General features: G+C 39.9%; 2 protein-coding genes across 2 annotated transcripts in view; both read right to left on the reverse strand.

Moving 5' to 3' along the window:
• The window catches only part of LOC126071867 (zinc finger protein 345-like), a 90,518-nt gene that overhangs the window by 47,537 nt on the left and 22,147 nt on the right, over positions 1–20,834 (reverse strand). The window lies entirely within an intron of this gene.
• Positions 16,598–20,834, reverse strand: part of LOC126071873 (zinc finger protein 699-like) — a 73,970-nt gene continuing 69,733 nt past the window's right edge. The window contains exons 2-4 of the mRNA XM_049876271.1: positions 19,960–20,086; positions 18,939–19,092; positions 16,598–18,365 (exon numbers count right to left, since the gene is read on the reverse strand). Coding sequence (XP_049732228.1) covers positions 17,063–18,365; positions 18,939–19,092; positions 19,960–20,086 — 1,584 coding nt within the window. The 3' untranslated portion in view covers positions 16,598–17,062. The remainder of the gene's footprint in view (positions 18,366–18,938; positions 19,093–19,959; positions 20,087–20,834) is intronic.

Consider the following 20,834-nt stretch of genomic DNA (forward strand, 5'->3'; position numbering starts at 1 on the left):
AACCACACAGTATCCCCTTGTTCTGTTCGAACAACTGCTTGTTGGTCCATGTACAGGTTCCACACAAGCACAATTAAGTGTTCTGGAATTCCCATTCTCCACAATGTTATCTATAACTTTTTATGATCCACACAATTGAATGCCTTTGCATAGTCAATAAAACACAGGTAGACATCCTTCTGGTATTCCCTGCTTTCAGCCAGGATCCATCTGACATCAGCAATGATATCCCTGGTTCCACATCCTCTTCTGAAACTAGCTTGAATTTCTGCTGTGATGCTGGAAGCTATGCCACCAGTATTCAGATACCAGCAGGGTCACCCATGGAGGAGAGGTTTCAGCTGAGCTTCCAGACTAAGACAGACTAGGAAGAAGGACCCGGCAGTCTACTTCTGAAAAGCATTAGCCAGTGAAAACCTTATGAATAGCAGCGGAACATTGTCTGATATGTTGCTGGAAGATGAGTCCCCCAGGTTGGAAGGTACTCAAAGACAACAGGGGAAGAGTTGCCTCCTCAAAGTAGGGTCGACCTCAATGACATGGACAGAGTAAAGCTTTCGGGACCTTCATTTGCTGATATGGCACGACTCAAAATGAGAAGAAACAGCTGCAAACAAAAAAACTCATAAATATAACTGCCAGAAATTCACCTCATTACATCATAGCGATAGGATTTACAACACGTAGGGAAATCACGGAAACCTTGGTGGCGTAGTGGTGAAGTGCTACGGCTGCTAACCCAAGGGTCGGCAGTTCGAGTCCGCCAGGTGCTCCTTGGAAACTCTGTGGGGCAGTTCTACTTTGTCTTATAGGGTCTTTATGAGTCGGAATCAACTCGATGGCACTGAGTTTCGTTTGTTTTTTTTTGGGGAAATCACATCAGATGAGAAAATAGTAGACAATCATACAATATTGGGAATAGTGACCTAGCCAGGTTGACAGATATTTTGGGGGGACACAATTCAATCCATGACAGTCTGTTATGATCCTTTATACTTCAGGTGGGTCTGTTGTAATGTCCCCCAATTCGTTTCTTATTTGAGTTATTTACGTCCTCTCCTGTTTTCTTTTGTCAGTTTGACCAGTGGTTTGTGGATTTTGTTCTTTCTATTGTTTTTTAATTCTGCATTCATTTATTTCTGCTCTGATCTTTATTATTTCCTTTCTTCTGGTGGATACGGCTTCTTTTGCTGTTTTCTTTCTAGTTGTTCCAGTTGTATAGCTAATGTTTTGATTTTGTCCCTTTCTTCTTTTTTGATGTGTGCATCTATTGCTATAAATTCACATGTGAGCACTGCTTTTGCTGTGTCCCAAAGGTTTTGGTATGATGTGTTTTCAGTCTCATTTGATTCTAGGAATATTTTTATTCCATCTTTGATTTTTTCTATTACCCAGTGTTTCTTAAGCAGGGTGTCATTCAGTATCCATGTAATTGATTTTTTTTCCTTGCTCTTCCTATTGTTAGTTTCTACTTTGATAGTACTGTGATCAGAGAAGATACTCTATATTATCGCAATGTTTTGGATCTTGTCGAGGGTTGCTTTGTGGCCTAAGATGTGGTCTCTTCTGGAGAACGTTCCATGTGCGCTGGAAAAGAATGTGTACTTTGTAGCAGTTGCGTGGAGTGCTCCATATATGTCTATGAGTTCGAGTTGGCTGATTGTGGCCTTTAGATCTTGTATATCTTTGTTGAGTTTCTTTCTAGATGTTCAGTCTTTTATCAAGAGTGGTGTGCTGAAGTTTCCTACTATTATTGTGGAAATGTCAATTTCTCTTTTCAGTGCTGTAAGAGTTTTTGGTATGTATTTTGGAGTCCTGTCATTGGGTGCATAGATGCTTACTATGGTTATGTCTTCATGATGGAGCGTCCCTTTAATCGTTATATAATGCCCTTCTTTGTCTTTTGTGGTGGATTTTGTTTTAAAGTCTATTTTTTTCTGCGATTAGTATTGCCACTTCTGCTCTTTTTGGTAGCTGTTTGCTTGATATATATTTTTTCCATCCTTTGATTTTTAATACATTTACATCTTTGTTTCTAAGGTGTGTCTTGTTGACTGCATATGGATGAACCGTTTTTTTATTCATTTTGTCACTCTTTGTCTCTATGTGTGCATTTAGGCCATTGATGTTCAGCATAATTATTGACAGGTGTGATTTTATTTCTGTCATTTTGTAGTGCTTTTTTTTTTTTTTGGTGGTGTTAGGTGCTGTGAAGTCAGTTCCGACTCATAGCGACCCTATGTACCGTAAAACAAAACACTGCCCAGTCCTGTGCTATGCTCACAATCATTGTTATGCTTGAGCCCATAGTTGTAGCCACTGTGTTAATCCATCTCATTGAGAGTCTCTTTTCCGCTGACCCTGTACTCTGCCAAGCATGATGTCCTTCTCCAGGGACTGATCCCTCCTGACAATGTGTCCAAAGTGTGTAAGATGCAGTCTCACCATCTTTGCTCCTAAGGAGAATTCTGGTTGCACTTCTTACAAGACAGGTTTGTTCCTTCTTCTGGCAGTCTACAGTATATTCAATATTCTTCGCCAACATCACAATTCAAAGGTGTCAATTCTTTTTCGGTCCTCCTTATTCATTGTCCAGCTTTCACATGCATATGATGCTATTGAAAATACCGTGGCTTGGGTCAGGCGCACATTAGTCTTCAAGGTGACATCTTTGCTTTTCAACACTTTAAAGAGATCTTTTGCAGCCGATTTGCCCAATGCAATTTGTCTTTTGATTTCTTGACTGCTGCTTTTATACGTGTACATTGTGGATCCAAGTAAAATGAAATCCTTGACAACTTTAATCTTTTCTCTGTTTATCATGATGTTGCTCATTGGTCCAGTTTTGAGGATTTTTGTTTTTTTATGTTGAGGTGCAATCCATACTGAAGGCTATGGTCTTTGATCCTCATCAATAAGTACTTAGAGTCCTTTTCACTTTCAGGAAGCAAGGTCGTGTTATCTGAGTAACGTAGGTTGTTAATGAGTCTTCCTCCAATCCTGATGCCTTGTTCTTCATATAGTCCAACTTCTTGGATTATTTGTTCAGCAACAGATTAAATAGGTATGGTGAAAGGATACAACCCTGATGCACACCTTTCTTGACTTTAAACCACACAGTATCTCCTTGTTCTGTCCAAACAACCGCCTCTTGAACTATGTACAGGTTCCTCATGAGCACAATTAATTTTTTTGTGGTGCTGTTTTCTTTGTTCCTCTTACTCTCCTGTGCTGAATTTCTTTTGTTTGTGTATTTTTCTTTTATTTCTTTTGTTGTTGTAGTTTGTTTTCTGAGACTTTACGTTTTTCTTCTTTATTTTGATGAGTAGGACTGTGAACTTAATGATTACCTTGAAATTTACCTTATCTTCCTAGGTTTGAACCAGTTTTTTATTACTTGGTATTGCCTTGCCTTCCTCTCCATTATGAAGTTCTATCCCTACACCGTTTATTTACTCTTTTATTGTTCTGATATTTTTGTCATTTACACATTAACCTCTCTCATTCCCTGTTTTAAATATTTTAGTTTTGAATAGTCCTTGAGTGTTCATTTCCTACGTTAGTATCTGGCTAGTGTGATCTTGCATCATAGATTCAGGCTGTCATCTGATGTTTGTTCTCAAACTGAAGGATTCCCTTAATAATTCTTGTAAGTTTGGTTTATTTCTGTTTATCTGGAAATGTCCTAATTTCACCATTACATTTCAATGAGAGTTTTACAGAATGTATTATTCTTAGTTGGGAATTTCTTTCTTTCAAGGTTTTACATATGTTATCCCATTTCCTTCTTGCCTGCTTGGTTTCTGCTTAGTAATCAGAACTTAATCTTATTATTTCCCCTAACTTTTGTTTTATTCGAGCTGCTTTCAGGATTCTTTGTCTTTGATTTTAGCAAGTGTGATTATGACATGCCTTGGTGATTTTCTTTTGGGGTCTATCATATATGGAGTTCATTGAGCTTCTTGGATGGTCAGCTTTTTATCTTTCACAGTATTAGGGAAGTTTTCTGTCAGCAATTCTCCAGTGATCCTCTCTGTGTTTTGCATTTTCTCCTCCTGTTCTGGAACTCTGATCACTTGCAAATTTTTGCTTTTGATTGTATCCCACATCATTCTCAGGGTTTCTTCATTTTTCTTTGTTCTTTTTTCTGATTTTTCCTCAAAGTGGTATCCAAGTTTCTGTGTTCAATTTCAGTGATCCTGTCTTCCATTGTTTCAAACTGGCTCCTTAGACCCTCTATGAGACTGTCCACTTCTCAAATCCTGTTATGTTTTGGATTTCTAGTTGTTGTTTTTGTATGATTTTTAGTTGTGAATTTGACATTTTTTCCTGTATTATTTTCCTAAACTCCTCCATTGTTTTGTCTGTATTTTCCATGATTTTGCCTGCCTTTTCCATGAATTTGTCTATTTTTTCCCTCATTTTTGCCTGGTTTCTGCTTCAATTCTTGGATAGCTCTTAATATTAGAGATTTTAATTCCCTATCAGGTAGTTCCAGTGCTTTTTCTTCTACTGGAAGGTCATCAGGTGTTTTATTTTGGACTCTTACTGGAATCATCCTGTCCTTTTTTTTTTTTTTTAATGTTCTGATATTGTCTGTTGTCTTCGGGCCATTCAGTAGTTATTTTCTTCATTTACTGATTGTAGATCGTTTGTTTTGTCCTGATTTTTTGTTTTATTTTGGTTATATATATATATATATATTATCTGAGTAGGTGGGCTGTGTGTGCTTTGTTGTTTGCTCATCTGTGGGCATGATACTTTTCAGCTCCTTGTCCAATGGGCAGGGCCAGTCACTCAGCTATGGTGCAGCAGGGTAGATCCAGATGAAGTGGAGGAGCTGGGATGGGTTGTTTGTGGCATGTACTAGGACCAACAGGGTGGGTCTGGGGATAAGTGCAGGGTAGGTTCCGGTAGGCCATCCCTGTGCTGCTGGGGGGTGCGATGTTCAGTGCAGAGTGCAGATAGGCAAGAGGTAGGGGGTAGGTTATGATGTGTGGAGTTAAGTTGGGTATGGGAAAAAAGAGAGAGGAGAGAAAAACAAGAGCCAAAAAAAAGTGCTAAGGGGGTCTACCGTTGGAGTGGAGAGATGAAAAACTGAGAAACGAAGAAAGTGAAAAAAATAAATAATTAATTTAAAAATGTCCCCAGGGATCCCACTGTTGACCAGGGAAGTGGCTTAAAGGCCTCTGGGCACAGCCCATCTAGAAGGGACAGAGATGCAACACATTTCCAGGTATTCAGAAGGCAGGAAGAAATGTAAGTAGAGAGAGACAAGAAGCCGAGAAATGAAGAAAATCAAAAAGGAAAAATGTAAAACAGAAAAAAACAAAAATAGTCTCCAGGAACCCCACCAGTATGGTGGTGTGGATTGGGGAAGTAGTTCCCCAGTGGAGCAGTGCTTCACAGCCTGTCAAGAAGAAGTAGAGATGGCACACGGAGCCAGGTTTTTGAGAAAAAGGAAGGGGAGGAGGTGAGAGAGAGGAAAGCTGAAAAAAGCAACAGCAGCAAGAAAGAAATGGCACTGAAGGAGCCAGGCATTGTGGGCAGGGTAAATCCAAACAGCACAGAACCGACGCCACCACAGCAGAGCAAATATTGCACACCAGGAAGTGATGGAGGCCAAGCACAGGGAAGAAGGGTGGGGCGTGGAAAAGCGTGTCTCCCTGGTTACCAGGTGCTCTGTCTCCTACTGGCAGCTCCGTGAAGCTGCTTCCCTGTACTCCCTGTCTGCTGATTTCCAAATGTCCAAGATGGCAAATACATGCTATATTACCGATAAGTCACCTCTGCCCCTTATCTCTCTTTGCTCTCTGTTCTCTGTCAGTTTCTTATTCCATTTGGTGCTTGGTTGAGTTCTTTATCTCTTCATCTGATGCTTAGGATTCCAGGGCTGACATTTGTCTCTGTTTAACTTAGCTTTTGGAGTCTTTGCTGTGGAAGGATGGTGTGGTGCTTCGGTCTATAATGCCATGTTGATGCCACCTTTAGGAATGCCTATTTTCACTGATATAAAAGCTACACTAAAGTTTACTTAAATCTTAACAATGATCTTAAAGTCTCCTATGACATTTATCATACTATGCCAGGATTCCTAGTGTTTTAAATCTTCAAGCCATTTTCAAGATCGATTCTGAAATACAACACTGTCAGTTATAGGATAATATCCATACGCTTACAAGGAAGACCAGTTAATAAGACTACTATTCAAATTTAAGCACCAACCACTAAGGCCAAAGATGAAGAAATCAAAGATTTTTATCAACTTCTGCAGCTCAAAATTAATCAAACATGCCATCAGGATGCACTGCTAATTACTGGTGATTGGAATATGAAAGTTTAAAACAAAGAAGGATTAGTAGCTGGAAAATATGGCACTGGTAACAGAAACAATGCCAGAGACCACATGATAGAATTCTGCAAGTCTAATGACTTCTTCATTGCAAATAACTTTTTCAACAACATAAATGGCGACTAAATACATGGACCTTGTGGGATGGAATGCACAGGCATCAAATAGACTACATTCTGTGGAAAGAGATGATGAAGAAGCTCAAAATCATCAGTCAGAAAAACACCAGGGTCTGAGTGTGGAATAAACCATCAATTACTCATATGCAAGTTCAAACTGAAGCTGAAGAAAATTAGAACAAATGTACATGAGCTAAAGTATGACCTTGAATATACCACCTGAATTTAGAGACCATTTCAAGATCAAATTTGATGCATGAAACACTAATGACCAAAGACCAGACCAGTTGTGGAATGACATCAAGGACATCACACAGGAAGAAAGCAACAGGTGATTAAAAAGCCAGGAAAGAAAGAAAAGAGCAAAACATATGTCAGTAGATACTACTCAGAAAGTTGCTCTTGAATGTAGAGTAGCTAAAGCAAACTGAATAAATGATGAAGTAAAAGGACAGAAGATTTCAAAAGGCAGCTGGAGAGAAAGTATTATAATGACATGAGCAAAGACCTGGAGTTAGAAAACCAAAAGGGAAGAACACGAGCTGCATTTCTGAAGGTGAAAGAACTGAAGAAAAAATTCAAGCCTTGAGTTACAACAGTGAAGGATTCCATGGGCAAAATACTGAACGATGCTGAAAGTATCAAAAGAAGATATAAAAAATAGAGTCACTGCACCAAAAATAATCAGTCGACGTTCAGTCATTTCAGGAGGTAGCATATGATCAAGAACCAACGGTACTGAAGGAAGAAGTCCAAGGTGCACTGAAGGCATTGATGAAAAACAAGGCTCCAGGAATTGACGGAATACTAATTGGGGTATTTCAACAAATGGATGCAGTGGTAGAAGTGCTCACTCATCTATGCCAGGAAATTTAGAAGACAGCTTCCTGGCCAATTAACTGTAAGAGATCCATATTTATGCCTATTCCAAAGAAAGCTGATCCAATTGAATGTAGAAAATATCAAACAATATCATTAACATCACATGCAAGTAAAATTTTGCTGAAGATCATTCAACAGTAGTCACAACAGCACATCAGCAGGGAATTGCCACAAATTCAAGCTCGATTCAGAAGAGGATGTGGAACGAGGGATATCATTGCTGATGTCAGACGGGTCATGGCTGAAAGCAGAGAATACTAGAAAGATGCTTACCTGTGTTTTACTGACTATGCAAAGGCATTCTGCACGGATCATAAATGGATAACATCGAGAATGGGAATTCTAGGACATTTAATTGTGCTCCTGAGGAACCTGTATATGGATCAAGAGGCACCTGTTTGAGCAGAACAAGGGGATACTGTGTGGTTTGAAGTCAGGAACGGCGTGTGTCAGGGTTGTACCCTTGCACCATATTTATTTAATCTGTATGCTGAGCAAATAATCCGAGAAGCTGGACTATATGAAGAAGAATGGGGCATCAGACTGGAGGGAGATTAACAGCCTGCATCGTCCAGATGACATAACCTTGCTTGCTGAAAGTGAAGAGGACTTGAAGTACTTACTGATGAAGATCAAAGACCACACCCCTCTGTATGGATGACACTTCAACATAAAAACAAAAATCCTCACAACTGGACCAAGGAGCAGCATCATTATAAATGGAGAAAATACTGAAGTTGTCAAGGATATAATTTTACTTGGATCCACAATCAATGCCCATGGGAGTAGCAGTCAAGAAATCAAACATGCATTTCATTGGGCAAACTGATGCAAAAGACCTGTTTAAAGTGTTAAAAATCAAAGACATCACTTTAATGGCTAATGTGCGCCAATCACCTCATATGCATGCGAAAGCTGGACAATGAATAATGAAGTTTGAAGAATTGATGCTTTCAAATTATGGTGTTGGTGAAGACTATTGAATATACCCTGGATGGGCAAAAGAATGAATAAATCTGTCTTGGAAGATGTACAGCCAGAATGCTCCTAAGAAGCAAGATGGTGAGACTTTGTCTCATATATTTTGGGCATGTTCATTTTGTACGTAAGGTCACTGTCATGGATTGAATTATGTCCCCCCAAAAATGTATTAACTTCGTTAGGCCATGATTCCCAGTATTCTGTAGTTGTCCTCCATTTTTTGTCTGTAATTTTATGTTAAAGAAGATTAGGGTGGGGTTGTAACAACACCCTTACCAGGTCACATCCCTGGTCCAATGTAAAGGCAGTTTCCCTGGGGTGGGGCTTACACTACCCTTTATCTCTTAAGAGATAAAAGCAAAGGGAAGCCAAGCAGAGAGTTGGGGACCTCATACAACCAAGAAGGCAATGCTGGGAGCAGAGCACGTCCTTTAGATCCAGGGTCCCTGCACAAAGAAGCATCTTGTCTGGGGGAAACATTGATGAGAAGGCCAACTGACAGAGAAAGACTTCCCCTGGAGTTGATGCCCTGAATTTGGGCTTTTAGCCTACTTTACTGTGAGAAAATAAACTTCTCTTTGTTAAAACCATCCACTTGTGGTATTTCTGTTATAGTAGCACTAGATGACTAAGACAGTCACTATGAGTCATAATCTACTCCACGGCACTTAACAACAACAGCCACTTTGGAAATATTCTCCTGATTGAGTTAAAATGGACATGCAGGCTGATATCCTTTGTTGGTGTGTTTGAACAGAGCTCTGACTGACATTTTTATGATCTGCACAAATAGACCGCTTAATAAGAACTTGGTCCTAAGTGATTACATCTTACATGGTTTATACTTATGAATGGAAAAAGCTTTGAAACACATTAAATAATCACATGACATATTTAAAAGGCAAGTTCCTGTGTTTTTCCAGTAGATAATCCCTTCAATGTTCAAATCTCAATGATGAACTTAACAAGGATACTTAGGAGGACTTATTCCTACTGTTGTCTTCATCCAGACTGTTGTTCCGTTGCTATCTTTAGCCAACCGGCTTTATTTACAAACTTTCTAAAGCATCTTGCTTGTACTATTTCATGGAAATGCAAGCAAATTGAATTAGAAATTTTTATTTACCCTAGTTTTTTACACAATGGCATAGAATTTAAACTTGCTTTTTTCAGTAAATAAATTATCCTATAGAACTGTTCGTAACAATACATAGACAGTTTAAGTGTAAAGTTGCACGTTGTTGTTATTAGGTGACGTGGAGTCAGTTCTCACTCATGTGTAAAAGAGAATGAAACACTGCCCAGTCCTGTGCCGTCCTCACAATTGTTTGAGCCCATTGTTGCAAGCACTCTGTCAATCCACCTCATTGAGGGTGTTTTTCTTTTATGCTGACCCCCTATTTTACCAAGCATTATGTCCTTCTCCAGGGACTGGTCCCTCCAGATAACATGTCCAAAGTTCATGAGACGAAGTGTCAGCATCCTTGCTTCTAAGGAGTGTTCAGATTTCTTTGTTCTTCTGGCAGTCCATGTATATTCAAAGTCTTCGCCAACATTATAGTTCAAATTTGTCAATTCTTCTTTGGTCTTCCTTATTCATTGTCCAGCTTTTACATACATGAGGCGACTGAAAATACCACAGCTTGGGTCAGGCACGCCTTAGTCCTCAAAGTGACATACTTGCTTGTCAACACTTTAAAGAGGTCTTTTAGCAGCAAATTTGCCCAATGCAATATATCATTTGATTTCTTGACTGCTGCTTCCATGGTTGTTGATTGTGGATGGAAGTAAAATGAAATCCTTGTCAACTTCAACCTGTTCTCCATGTAGAAACAGCGTGCAGGCGGCATCTGCATCTGACCTCCTCTAACTTCTCAAGGGGGAAGGGGCATCAAGATCAACAGCCCGAAGTTGATTCCTGTGAGGAGGTCAGATATGCCACCTCTCACTGGCATATTTACAAATTCTGACACCAACTATCATGGATTGAATTATGTCCCCCCAAAAATGTGTGTATCAACTTGGTTAGGCCATGATTCCCAGTATTGTGCGGTTGTCATCCACTTTGTGAGTGTAACTTTATGTCGAGAGGATTAGGGTGGAAATGTAACACCACCCTTAGACCTGATCCAAGGTAAAGTGAGTTTCCCTGGGGTGTGGCTGCACCACCTTTGATCTCTCAAGAGATGAAAGGGAAGCAAGCAGAGAGGTGGGGACCTCATACCATCAAGAAAGCAGCACCATGATCAAAGACCTAAACATAAAGACTAAAACGATAAAGATCATGGAAGAAAAAATAGGGACAACCCTAGGAGCCCTAATACAGGGCATAAACAGAATACAAAACATTACCAAAAATGATGAAGAGAAACCAGATAACTGGGAGCTCCTAAAAATCAAACACCTATGCTCATCTAAAGACTTCACCAAAAGAGTAAAAAGACCACCTACAGACTGGGAAAGAATATTCAGCTATGACATCTCAGACCAGCGCCTGATCTCTAAAATCTACATGATTCTGTCAAAACTCAACCACAAAAAGACAAACAACCCAATCAAGAAGTGGGCAAAGGATATGAACACACATTTCACTAAAGAAGATATTCAGGCAGCCAACAGATACATGAGAAAATGCTCCCGATCGTTAGCCATTAGAGAAATGCAAATTAAAACTACGATGAGATTCCATCTGACACCAACTAGACTGGCATCAATCCAAAAAACACAAAATAATAAATGTTGGAGAGGCTGCAGAGAGATTGGAACTCTCATACACTGCTGGTGGGAATGTAAAATGGTACAACCACTTTGGAAATCCATCTGGCGTTATCTTAAACAGTTAGAAATAGAACTACCATACAACCCAGAAATCCCACTCCTCGAAATATACCCTAGAGATACAAGAGCCTTCACACAAACAGATATATGCACACCCATGTTTATTGCAGCTCTGTTTACAATAGCAAAAAGCTGGAAGCAACCAAGGTGTCCGTCAACAGATGAATGGGTAAATAAATTGTGGTATATTCACACAATGGAATACTACGCATCGATAAAGAACAGTGACAAATCTCTGAAACATTTCATAACATGGAGGAATCTGGAAGGCATTATGCTGAGCGAAATGAGTCAGAGGCAAAAGGACAAATATTGTATAAGACCACTATTATAAGATCGTGAGAAATAGAAAAAACTGAGAAGAACACATACTTTTGTGGTTACAAAGTGGGGAGGGAGGGAGGGAGGGAGAGGGTTTTTTATTGATCAATCAGTAGATAAGAACTGCTTTGGGTGAAGGGAAAGACAACACTCAATACAAGGAAGGTCAGCCTAATTGGACTGGACTAAAAGCAAAGAGGTTTCCGGGATAAAATGAATGCTTCAAAGGTCAGCGGAGCAGGGGCTGGGGTCTGGGGAACATGGTTTGAGGGGACTTCTAAGTCAATGGGCAAAATAATTCTATTATGAAAACATTCTGCATCCCACTTTGAAATGTGGCGTCTGGGGTCCTAAATGCTAACAAGCAGCCATCTAAGATACATCAATTGGTCTCAACCCACCTGGAGCAAAGGAAAACGAAGAACACCAAGGTCACACAACAACTAAGAACCCAAGAGACAGAAAGGGCCACATGAACCAGAGACCTACATCATCCTGAGATCAGAACTAGTTGGTGCCCGGCCACAATCGATGACTGCCCTGTCAGGGAGCAAAACAGAGAACCCCTGAGGGAGCAGGAGATCAGTGGGATACAGACCCCAAATTCTCATAAAAAGACCAAACTTAATGGTCTGACTGAGACTAGAGGAATCCTGGCGGCCATGCTCCCCAGACCTTCTGTTGGCACAGGACAGGAACCATTCCCGAAGACAACTCATCAGACATGAAAGGGACTGGTCAGCGGGGGGGATAGAGATGCTGATGAAGAGTGAGCTAATTAAATCAGGTGGACACTGGAGAGTGTGTTGGCAACTCTTGACTGGAGGCGGGATGGGAAGATAGAGAGAGAGGGAAGATGGCAAAATTGGCATGAAATGAGAGACTGAAAGGGCTGACTCAATACGGGGAGAGCAAGTGGGAGAAGGGAGTAAGATGTATGTAAACTTACATGTGACAGACTGATTGGATTTGTAAATGTTCACTTGAAGCTTAATAAAAGTTAATTAAAAAAAAAAGAAAGAAAGCAGCACCAGGAGCAGAGCACACACTTTGGACACAGTGTCCCCATGCCTGAGATGCTCCTAGGCCAGGGGAACCCTTCCTCCAGAGCCGACAGAGAGACAAAGCCTTCCTCTGGAGCCAACGCCCTGAATTTGGACTTGTAACCTACTAGAGTGTGAGGAAATAAATTTTCCTTTGTTAAATCCATCCACTTGTGGTATTTCTCTTGTGGCAGCACTAGATGACCAAGACACCAACCATCCTTCCCATGACACTCTCTACTTCTCTGCTGGGTTTGATGATTCATTGCAATGGTCACACAGTACTCACAGACAATACTCAGGATTACGGGGTTTATTAGGGAAGTCTAACAGGCTACAATTCAGGCTCAGCAACATTCAGGATAAAGTTCTTCCATCAGTACAGCCTGTTTTCAGCTGTGCCCATAGGGCAGGTCTCTCTCTGGCCCCTTGGCCTGTGCCCTGCTCAAGTGTTAACAAAGCTGTTTAGCTCTGCTGATAAGTACCCAAGACACCCCACTCCACCAGTAAGCCTCCGCCCGAAGGCACTCAGCTCTAGCTCTGTGAGTCAGCGAACCTGGCTCAATTAAATGCTTGGGGTGCCCTTCTCTGCTAGCAAGCCTCCTGCCTAAAGGCACTCAGCTGATTTAGTCCATGGGCCAGGAAGCCCGTCAAGTTGTCTCCTGCCAGTCTCCTGCCGCCGCTTCTCGCTATTTTCAATATCAAAGCTCTCTCTTGCTCTCTGTCTCAGTCTCCTGCTTCCTGGAGCTTCTCAGCTCAGGAATCCCAAGTTTGAAGGATGCACTCTGTTCTTGGTCCTTCTTGCTTGGCGGTCGTGAGATTCTCTCTTTCCTATCCCTGAGATGGCTCATTTTAAGCCTACAGGATAGCAAAACTGACCAATGATCTCATTAGGGTTGCATATACCTTTTTAGAATGGCCCCACCCAATCATTTAGTGGGAGTTACAAGACCACGGCAACAAAGGCCACACAAAAGTGATCCATCGCACTGTAGGTGAACCCCTGGCTTTTCTAGCCTTGGTTCTTTCACGCTTGGAGGACTGACTTTTCCCTCCCAATCATTTTACCAGCCCCAAAGAGTCATTAACAATTAGTCATTCAATAGGGCAAAAGGGTGCTAAGTGTGAGGTTACTCAGATACCAGCCATTCGGGTCTGCTGCAGGTGGCCATGTGATCTGGTTAGGTTTTTCAAAAGTTCGTCTCATCTTCATCCTTTCTGACCTCTGCTAAAATTTAACTGAAAGATTATTCCCTTGCTATGAGCCTCAGCAACCATACTGAATAAATATGGTGAAAGGGACACAACCCTGACGCACACCTTTCCTGACTTTAAACCATGAAGTATCCCCTTGTTCTGTTCAAGCGACTGCCTCTTCGTCTATGTACAGGTTCCTGATAAGCAAAATAAAGTGTTCTGAATTTCCATTCATTGCATTCTTATCCATAATTTATGATCCACACAGTTAAAAGCCTTTGCATGGTCAGAATCACACACGTAAACATCTTTCTGGTATTGTCTTCATTCAGCAAAGAACAATCTGGCATCAGTAAAGGTATCTGATTCAACATCCTCTTCTGAATCTGGGTCAACTTTCAGGCACTTTCCCTGTTGGTGTACTGCTGCAACTGCTTTCAAATGATTTTCAGCAAAATTTTACATCTGTGTGATGTTAATGATATTGTACAATAATTTCCACATTCAGTTGGATCACCTTTGGAATGGGCAGAAATATGAATCTATTCCAGTTTGTTGGTCAGGTAGCTGTCTTCCAGATTTCTTGGCATAGGTGAGTGAGCACCTCTAATGCTGCATTCGTTTGTTGAAAACATCTTAATTGGTATTCTGTCAATTCCTGGAGCCTTGTTTTCCACCAATGCCTTCAGTGCAGGTGGGACTTCAATTCAATACATAACTGTTATAGACTGAATTTTGTCCCCCCAAATCAAATGTATGTCAACTTGGCTAGCCCATGATTCCCTGTATTGTGATTGTCCACCATTTTGTCATCTAATCTGATTTTCCCATGCGTTGTAAATCCTACCTCTGTGATGTTAATGAGCTGGGAATGAGGCAGTTAACTATGCAGGAGTCCATCTACAAGATTAGGTTTTATCTAAAGGTAATCTGAGATATTAAAGACGGAAGTGAACAGAGAGACAGGGGAACCTAATACCACTAAGAAACAAATACCAAGAGAATAGTGTGTTCATTGGACGTGGGGACACTGCGCTAAGAAGCTCCTTGACTGGGGAAGATTGATGACAAGGACCTCCCCCCAGAACTGACAGAAAGCCTTCCTCCGTAGCTGGTACAGCCTCAACTTGGACTTCTAGCCTCCTAAACAGTGAGAGAATAAAATTTCTCTTTGTTGAAGCCATCCACTTGTGGTATTTCTATTATACTGGGACTGGATCACTAAGAAAAGTATCATTATTTCTTGATCATATGCTACCTTCTGAAATGATTAAACATTGAACAATGCTTTTTGGTACAGTGTCTCTGTGTATTCCTTCCATTTTCTTTTGACGCTTCCTGCACTGTTCAGTATTTTCCACATAGAATCCTACAGTATTGCAACTCAAGGCTTGAATTTTCTCTTCAGTTCTTTCAGCTTGAGAAATGCTCAGTGTGTTCTTCCGTTTTAGTTTCCTAACTCCAGTTATTTGCACAGAGTTGAATTGATTCTTTTGTATTTCATCTGGTAAGGTCTATGAGTATAGGCAGTATTTATGTTACTGAAAAAGGCATTTGCAATGAATAAATCATTGGTATTACAATACTATCATGTGATCTCCAGCATCATTTCTATCACCAAGGCCATATTTTCCAACTACTGATCTTTCTTCATTTCGAATTTTCACACTACAATCACAAGTAATGATCATGCATCTTGACTGCATGTTTGATCCACTTCAAACTCCAGAATTTGGTAAAAATCTTCAAATTTACTCACATTTGGCCTTAGTGGTTGGTGTGTAAATTTGAATAATAGTCATATTAATTGGTCTCCCTTGTACACATATGGATATTATTCTATCACTGACCGTGTTGTACTTCAGGATAAATCTTGAAATGTTCTTTTTGATAATGAATATGATGACATTCCTCTTCAATTTGTCATTCCCAGCACAGAAGACCACATGAGTGTCAGATACAAAAAGGTCAATACAGTCCATTTAGCTCACTAATGCCTAAGATATCGATCTCTATGTGTTCCATTACATTTTTTTTCACAACTTCCAATTTTCCTCTACACATACTTCATACATTCCATATTCCAATTATTAATGGAAATTTGCATCCATTTCTTCTCATTTTGAGATGTGCCACCTCAACAAATGAAGGTCCCAAAAGCTTTACCCCATCCACATCATTATGGCAACTCTACTTTAAGAAGGCAGCTCTTCCCTAGTTGTACATTTGAGTGCCTTCCATCCTGAGAGGCTTGTCTGCCGGCACAATTTCAGAGAATGTCCTGCTGCTATTCATAAGGTTGTCAATGGCCAATTTTTTCAGAAGTAGCCAGCCAGGACTTTTTTCCTAGTCTGCTTAGGTCTAGAAGCTTCACTGAAAACTGTTCACCATGGGTGACCCTGCTTTTATTTTAAATACTGATGGTATAGCTTCCAGCATCACAGCAACATGCAAGCCACCATGGGACCACAAACTGAAAAAGAAGCTGGATTAGCATATACTGGCATAAACAATTTAATAAATAAATCAAAAGGAGAAAAGGAAAAGCTATTCCTTGCAGAATAGCAATTAATAAATACAGAAGAAATGATGACAACAGGAAATACCGTTTAGTAAACGCCACAGTATTAATAACCACAGATAATAATTGTTAATGTACAGCAAAATTAGTAGGCCAAAAAAGTATGATGAAATACAGTACTTGCAATCTAAACATATGACCCAATGAGAATCTTACTAATTATAAAAGGTAAAATAGTTAACTTTACAATAGAAAAAACTGGAAGGAAACACGATAAATATAGAAACAAAATACTCAAACAAAATAAAAGATCAGTGTATTTTATTGTACAAAAAATAACATCAGTAAAACATTAAAAAATATAAAAGCACATTTGTTCAAGGCTATACCCTGCATTGTGATTTGTAATAGCCAAAGACTTTAAGAAAGGTAAAGCTTAGCTTAGACTGAGAAGGTAACAAACAGTGATTAGGACAGCTCTGCAGTTGAAATGAAACTGTCACGTCTGCAAAAGGCACAAAGTTGCTGTAATCACCCCTTCTTTGAGTTAGTATTGCTGTTATGCTTATTGAGAAACTTTGTTCTTTAAACACGAACTATGAGAAATTTGCTGTTTGAGATTATGGTAGTAAGGATGAAACACCCCAGTTTTGACACAGACTCTGCACTGAGTTCTATGTGTACTGAGGTGTGAGGAAACACTAAAGTATTTCCCACATTCCTAACATTCATAAGGTGTCTCTCCATTGTACTTATATAGATAGTGAAGGGTGAGGAACAACTAAAGGCTTTCCCACACTGGTTACATTCATAATTCATAAGGCCTCTTTCTACTGTGAGTCCTTATATGTGTAGTGAGGTTTGAGGCATTACTAAAGGATTTCCCACATTCCTTACATTCATAAGGTCTCTCTCCAGTGTGAATTCTTCTATGAGTACTGAGGTTTGAAGAACTCCTAAAGGTTTTCCCACATTCCTTACATTTATAAGGCCTCTCACCAGTGTGTGTCCTTGTATGTGTAGTGAGGACCGAGAGCTGCCTAAAGGCTTTCCCGCATTCCTGACACGCATAAGGTCTCTCTCCACTGTGCGTTCTTATATGCTTAGTGAGGTGTGTAGAGCTCCTAAAGGTTTTGCCACATTCCATACATTCATAAGGTCTTCCTCCACTGTGAGTTCTTATATGTGTAGTAAGGGCTGAGGAATCAATAAAGGCTTTTCCACATGCCTTACATTCATAAGGTCTCTCTCCACTGTGAGTTCTCATATGAATAGTAAGGGTTGAGGAAGAAATAAATGACTTCCCACACTGATTACATTCATAAGGTCTCTCTCCATTGTGAGTTCTTGTATGTGTAGCCAGGGCAGAGAGCTGCCTAAAGGCTTTCCCACATTCCTTACATACATAAGGTCTCTCTCCACTGTGAGTTCTTATATGTGCAATGAGGAATGAGGAACGAGAAAAGGGTTTCCCACATTCCTTACATTGATAAGTTTTCTCACCACTGTGATTTCTTATATGTATACTGAGGTGTGAGGCTTGCCTGAAGGTTTTCCCACATTCCTTACATAAATAAGGCCTCTCTCCACTGTGAGTTCTTAAATGATTAGTGAGGTGTGAGAGTTGCCTAAAGGCTTTCCCACATTCCTTACATTCATAGGGCCTCTCTCCAGTGTGAGTTCTTGTATGCTTAATGAGTGCTCTGGAATCACTAAAGGCTTTCCCACATGCCTTACAGTCATAGGGCTTCTCGCCAGTGTGAGTTCTTATATGTGTAGTGAGGTGTGATGACCGACTGAAGGCTTTCCCACATTCCTTACATTCATAAGGCCTCTCACCACTGCGTGTCCTTACATGTTGAGTGAGGGTTGAAAACTGCCTAAAGGCTTTTTCACGTTCCTTACACTGACAGACATCAGATCCAGTGTGAGTTCTAATATGATGTTTATGTGATGAGTGATCCATGAAGGCTTTTCCACACTCACAGCATTCAAAAAGATTTACTTCTGGAGGGTTTCTTTTTAGCACAGTAATATTTAGAATCCAGCTGAAGGTTTTTCCACAATGATTTCCTTCATTACTTTCACAGAGGTTGTCTACTGTATGACTTCTGTTAAAAACAGGAAACATGCTGTTGGAAATAAATTCATTCCAATTGCACCATAACCAAGCACAGTAAATGTGCATGGTTTTTGCCCTGACTTGTCTCATGTTCCATAGATTTAATCATCTAGCAGAAATAGTACCATTATTGTAAGTGTGTTTCTAAAATATATTGCAATCTGATAATTATGTCCACATGAAATATGCTTCACATATTTGATAACTAAATCACATTTATGAAAATGCTGTACTATGAAAATTCTCTGAACACATAATTTTACAGCTAGCTTCACATATGTTGTTCTTAGGTGGCCCGGAGACAGTTTCAACTTAAAGCAACCACATATACAACAAAAGAAAATATTGCCTGGTCCTGAGCCACTGTCACAATTGTTATGTGTGAGCCTATTTTTGCAGCCTATGTATGAATCTTTGATCTTCCTCTTTTTTGCTGACTTGCTACTTTAAGAAGCATTGTGTATGTATATACATATATATATATGCACACAAAAATATAACATCATGAAACCTTAACACTTTCTGCTAAGGCACTGTTTTCTCTTGTATGAATGACACTCACCTCAAATATCTCCTCTGGTTTTTATGCTGATCTTTACTGGCATGTGATTCGGAGATTTCTTCTAACATGGAGGACCAGGTGTTATTCTTCACGAACTGCACCATCATATGTTCACTGGATAATGATTTTTCTCCATCATTAAGGTTTTGAGAGACTGATGCAATAATTCAAATTGAGGTCCATAATATGAAACAAAAATGAAAAGCAGTATTAGGGAAAAAAAAGGCTGTCATGAACAAAGAAAGACTTAGACACATTTTGCTGTTTCAGCACTTGGACATTGGTTAAAACATAATTTATGAGGTTATACGACCATGGGGATTGAGAGTGACGGTGACATCAACAGGTGTAAATAGGAGAGCTAAGTAGAAAGACAGTGAATACAATACACAGGTAACATTAAAAGAGAAAAGGGTCTTCATGACTGGAGGTGTGAGAGGATTGCTAAAGTCAGAAAATTAAGGTCAGGTATATGTGAAGTTGTGTCATCAACCCAAGAGACTTTCTCTAGCTGACTGATTCAAATGTAATTCCCTATCTTACTGTCCTAGCTCCTCCACAAAAACAAATGGGTACACCAACGTGGTGCGCATGGAGAAATACATGCCATTAGGGAAGACAGTGCAGGGTGATGAATGTTTCCCTGAATGTGAGCAAATACTTTGCTCTTCAGGGTCTCTGCAGATGGACAGGTGTGGGTTTATTTGCAGTAAAACAATAATGGCAAACATGTAATAACACTTTCTAAAAGGTATCAAAACAAAAATCTCTAATGTCGCAAAGTGACCCCTGAAGCCAATGCCTCAGGCTTTTAATTACAAGAGAAATGAAAATTCACGTTAATATGTAGAGGCTTATGTTCATGAGGTAGCCAGGATATATGAGTTTCACAGAAAAATGGATCATGTCTGTTTTATTAAACAATTTATTTCCATTTGTCAGTTCAAACAGTGGAGCTAAATCGATTAAGCAAAATATTTCTGTTCACTAGAAGATAATTAAAAAAAGATGCCATTCTTACCTATTGAGGCAAGGTTTCTAAAGGTTTCCATCATCACATCTCTGTAGAGTTTCCTCTGAGCAAGATCCAGCAAAGACCACTCTTCCTGGCTAAAGACCACGGCCACATCCTCAATGACCACTGAGTCCTAAAACATCCCACACATTTGGGATCAACAAGGTGCCATGTAATCCAATGTGTACAAGAACACAGGGTGAGGCTGACACTCTTGGGAACTGAGAATTCATAGAAATTTGACACAAGGTTCTATGTTCCACCAAGGTCTACTCTAGGGTATAATCATCAACTTAGCCCCTTTCCTAATTACATTCACATCCTCACTGATGGCATACTGTCTCCCAGACTTCCAACACACTGAAAAAACCTCCCCATAGTTTGACTGCCATCAATCGCAGTCTTATTCCACTCTCTTTATGGTCTAAAACTGTTAGAAAACATAGCACAAACTAGAGAAATGCTCTAATTCAGATCATCACTTCCCTGTGAACCATTAAATCTTCTTCAGTAAGACCCACCAGAACACACAACAAAACATAAAGCACACGGTGAAGGTAGGATGAAATATTAACAACTGGGAAACACTGAAGAATGGCAGTTTTTATTTTTATCCCTCACAGCCATGGGAACACCAGGAGCCTACAAAAATAAAATGCCAACCGAAGACCCTGAGCTGCTCATATTTTCTTGAACAACTATAGGACTTCAGAAGACGACAGATCTACTTGCTGAAAAAAGAACAGTCTTTTGGAGAACTCGAAGTTTTTACACATCTGTCACTTATTTTTAAAAAACTCAGTTGTTCTGTAATCCTCTCTGTCCGTTTCATGTTTTTGTTGTCAGGTGCCACTAGTTGCTTCCGAGTCATACAATGGAAC

Source organism: Elephas maximus, chromosome 3 (genome assembly GCF_024166365.1).
Source record: "Elephas maximus indicus isolate mEleMax1 chromosome 3, mEleMax1 primary haplotype, whole genome shotgun sequence".
NCBI classification, from domain to species: Eukaryota; Metazoa; Chordata; class Mammalia; order Proboscidea; family Elephantidae; genus Elephas; species Elephas maximus.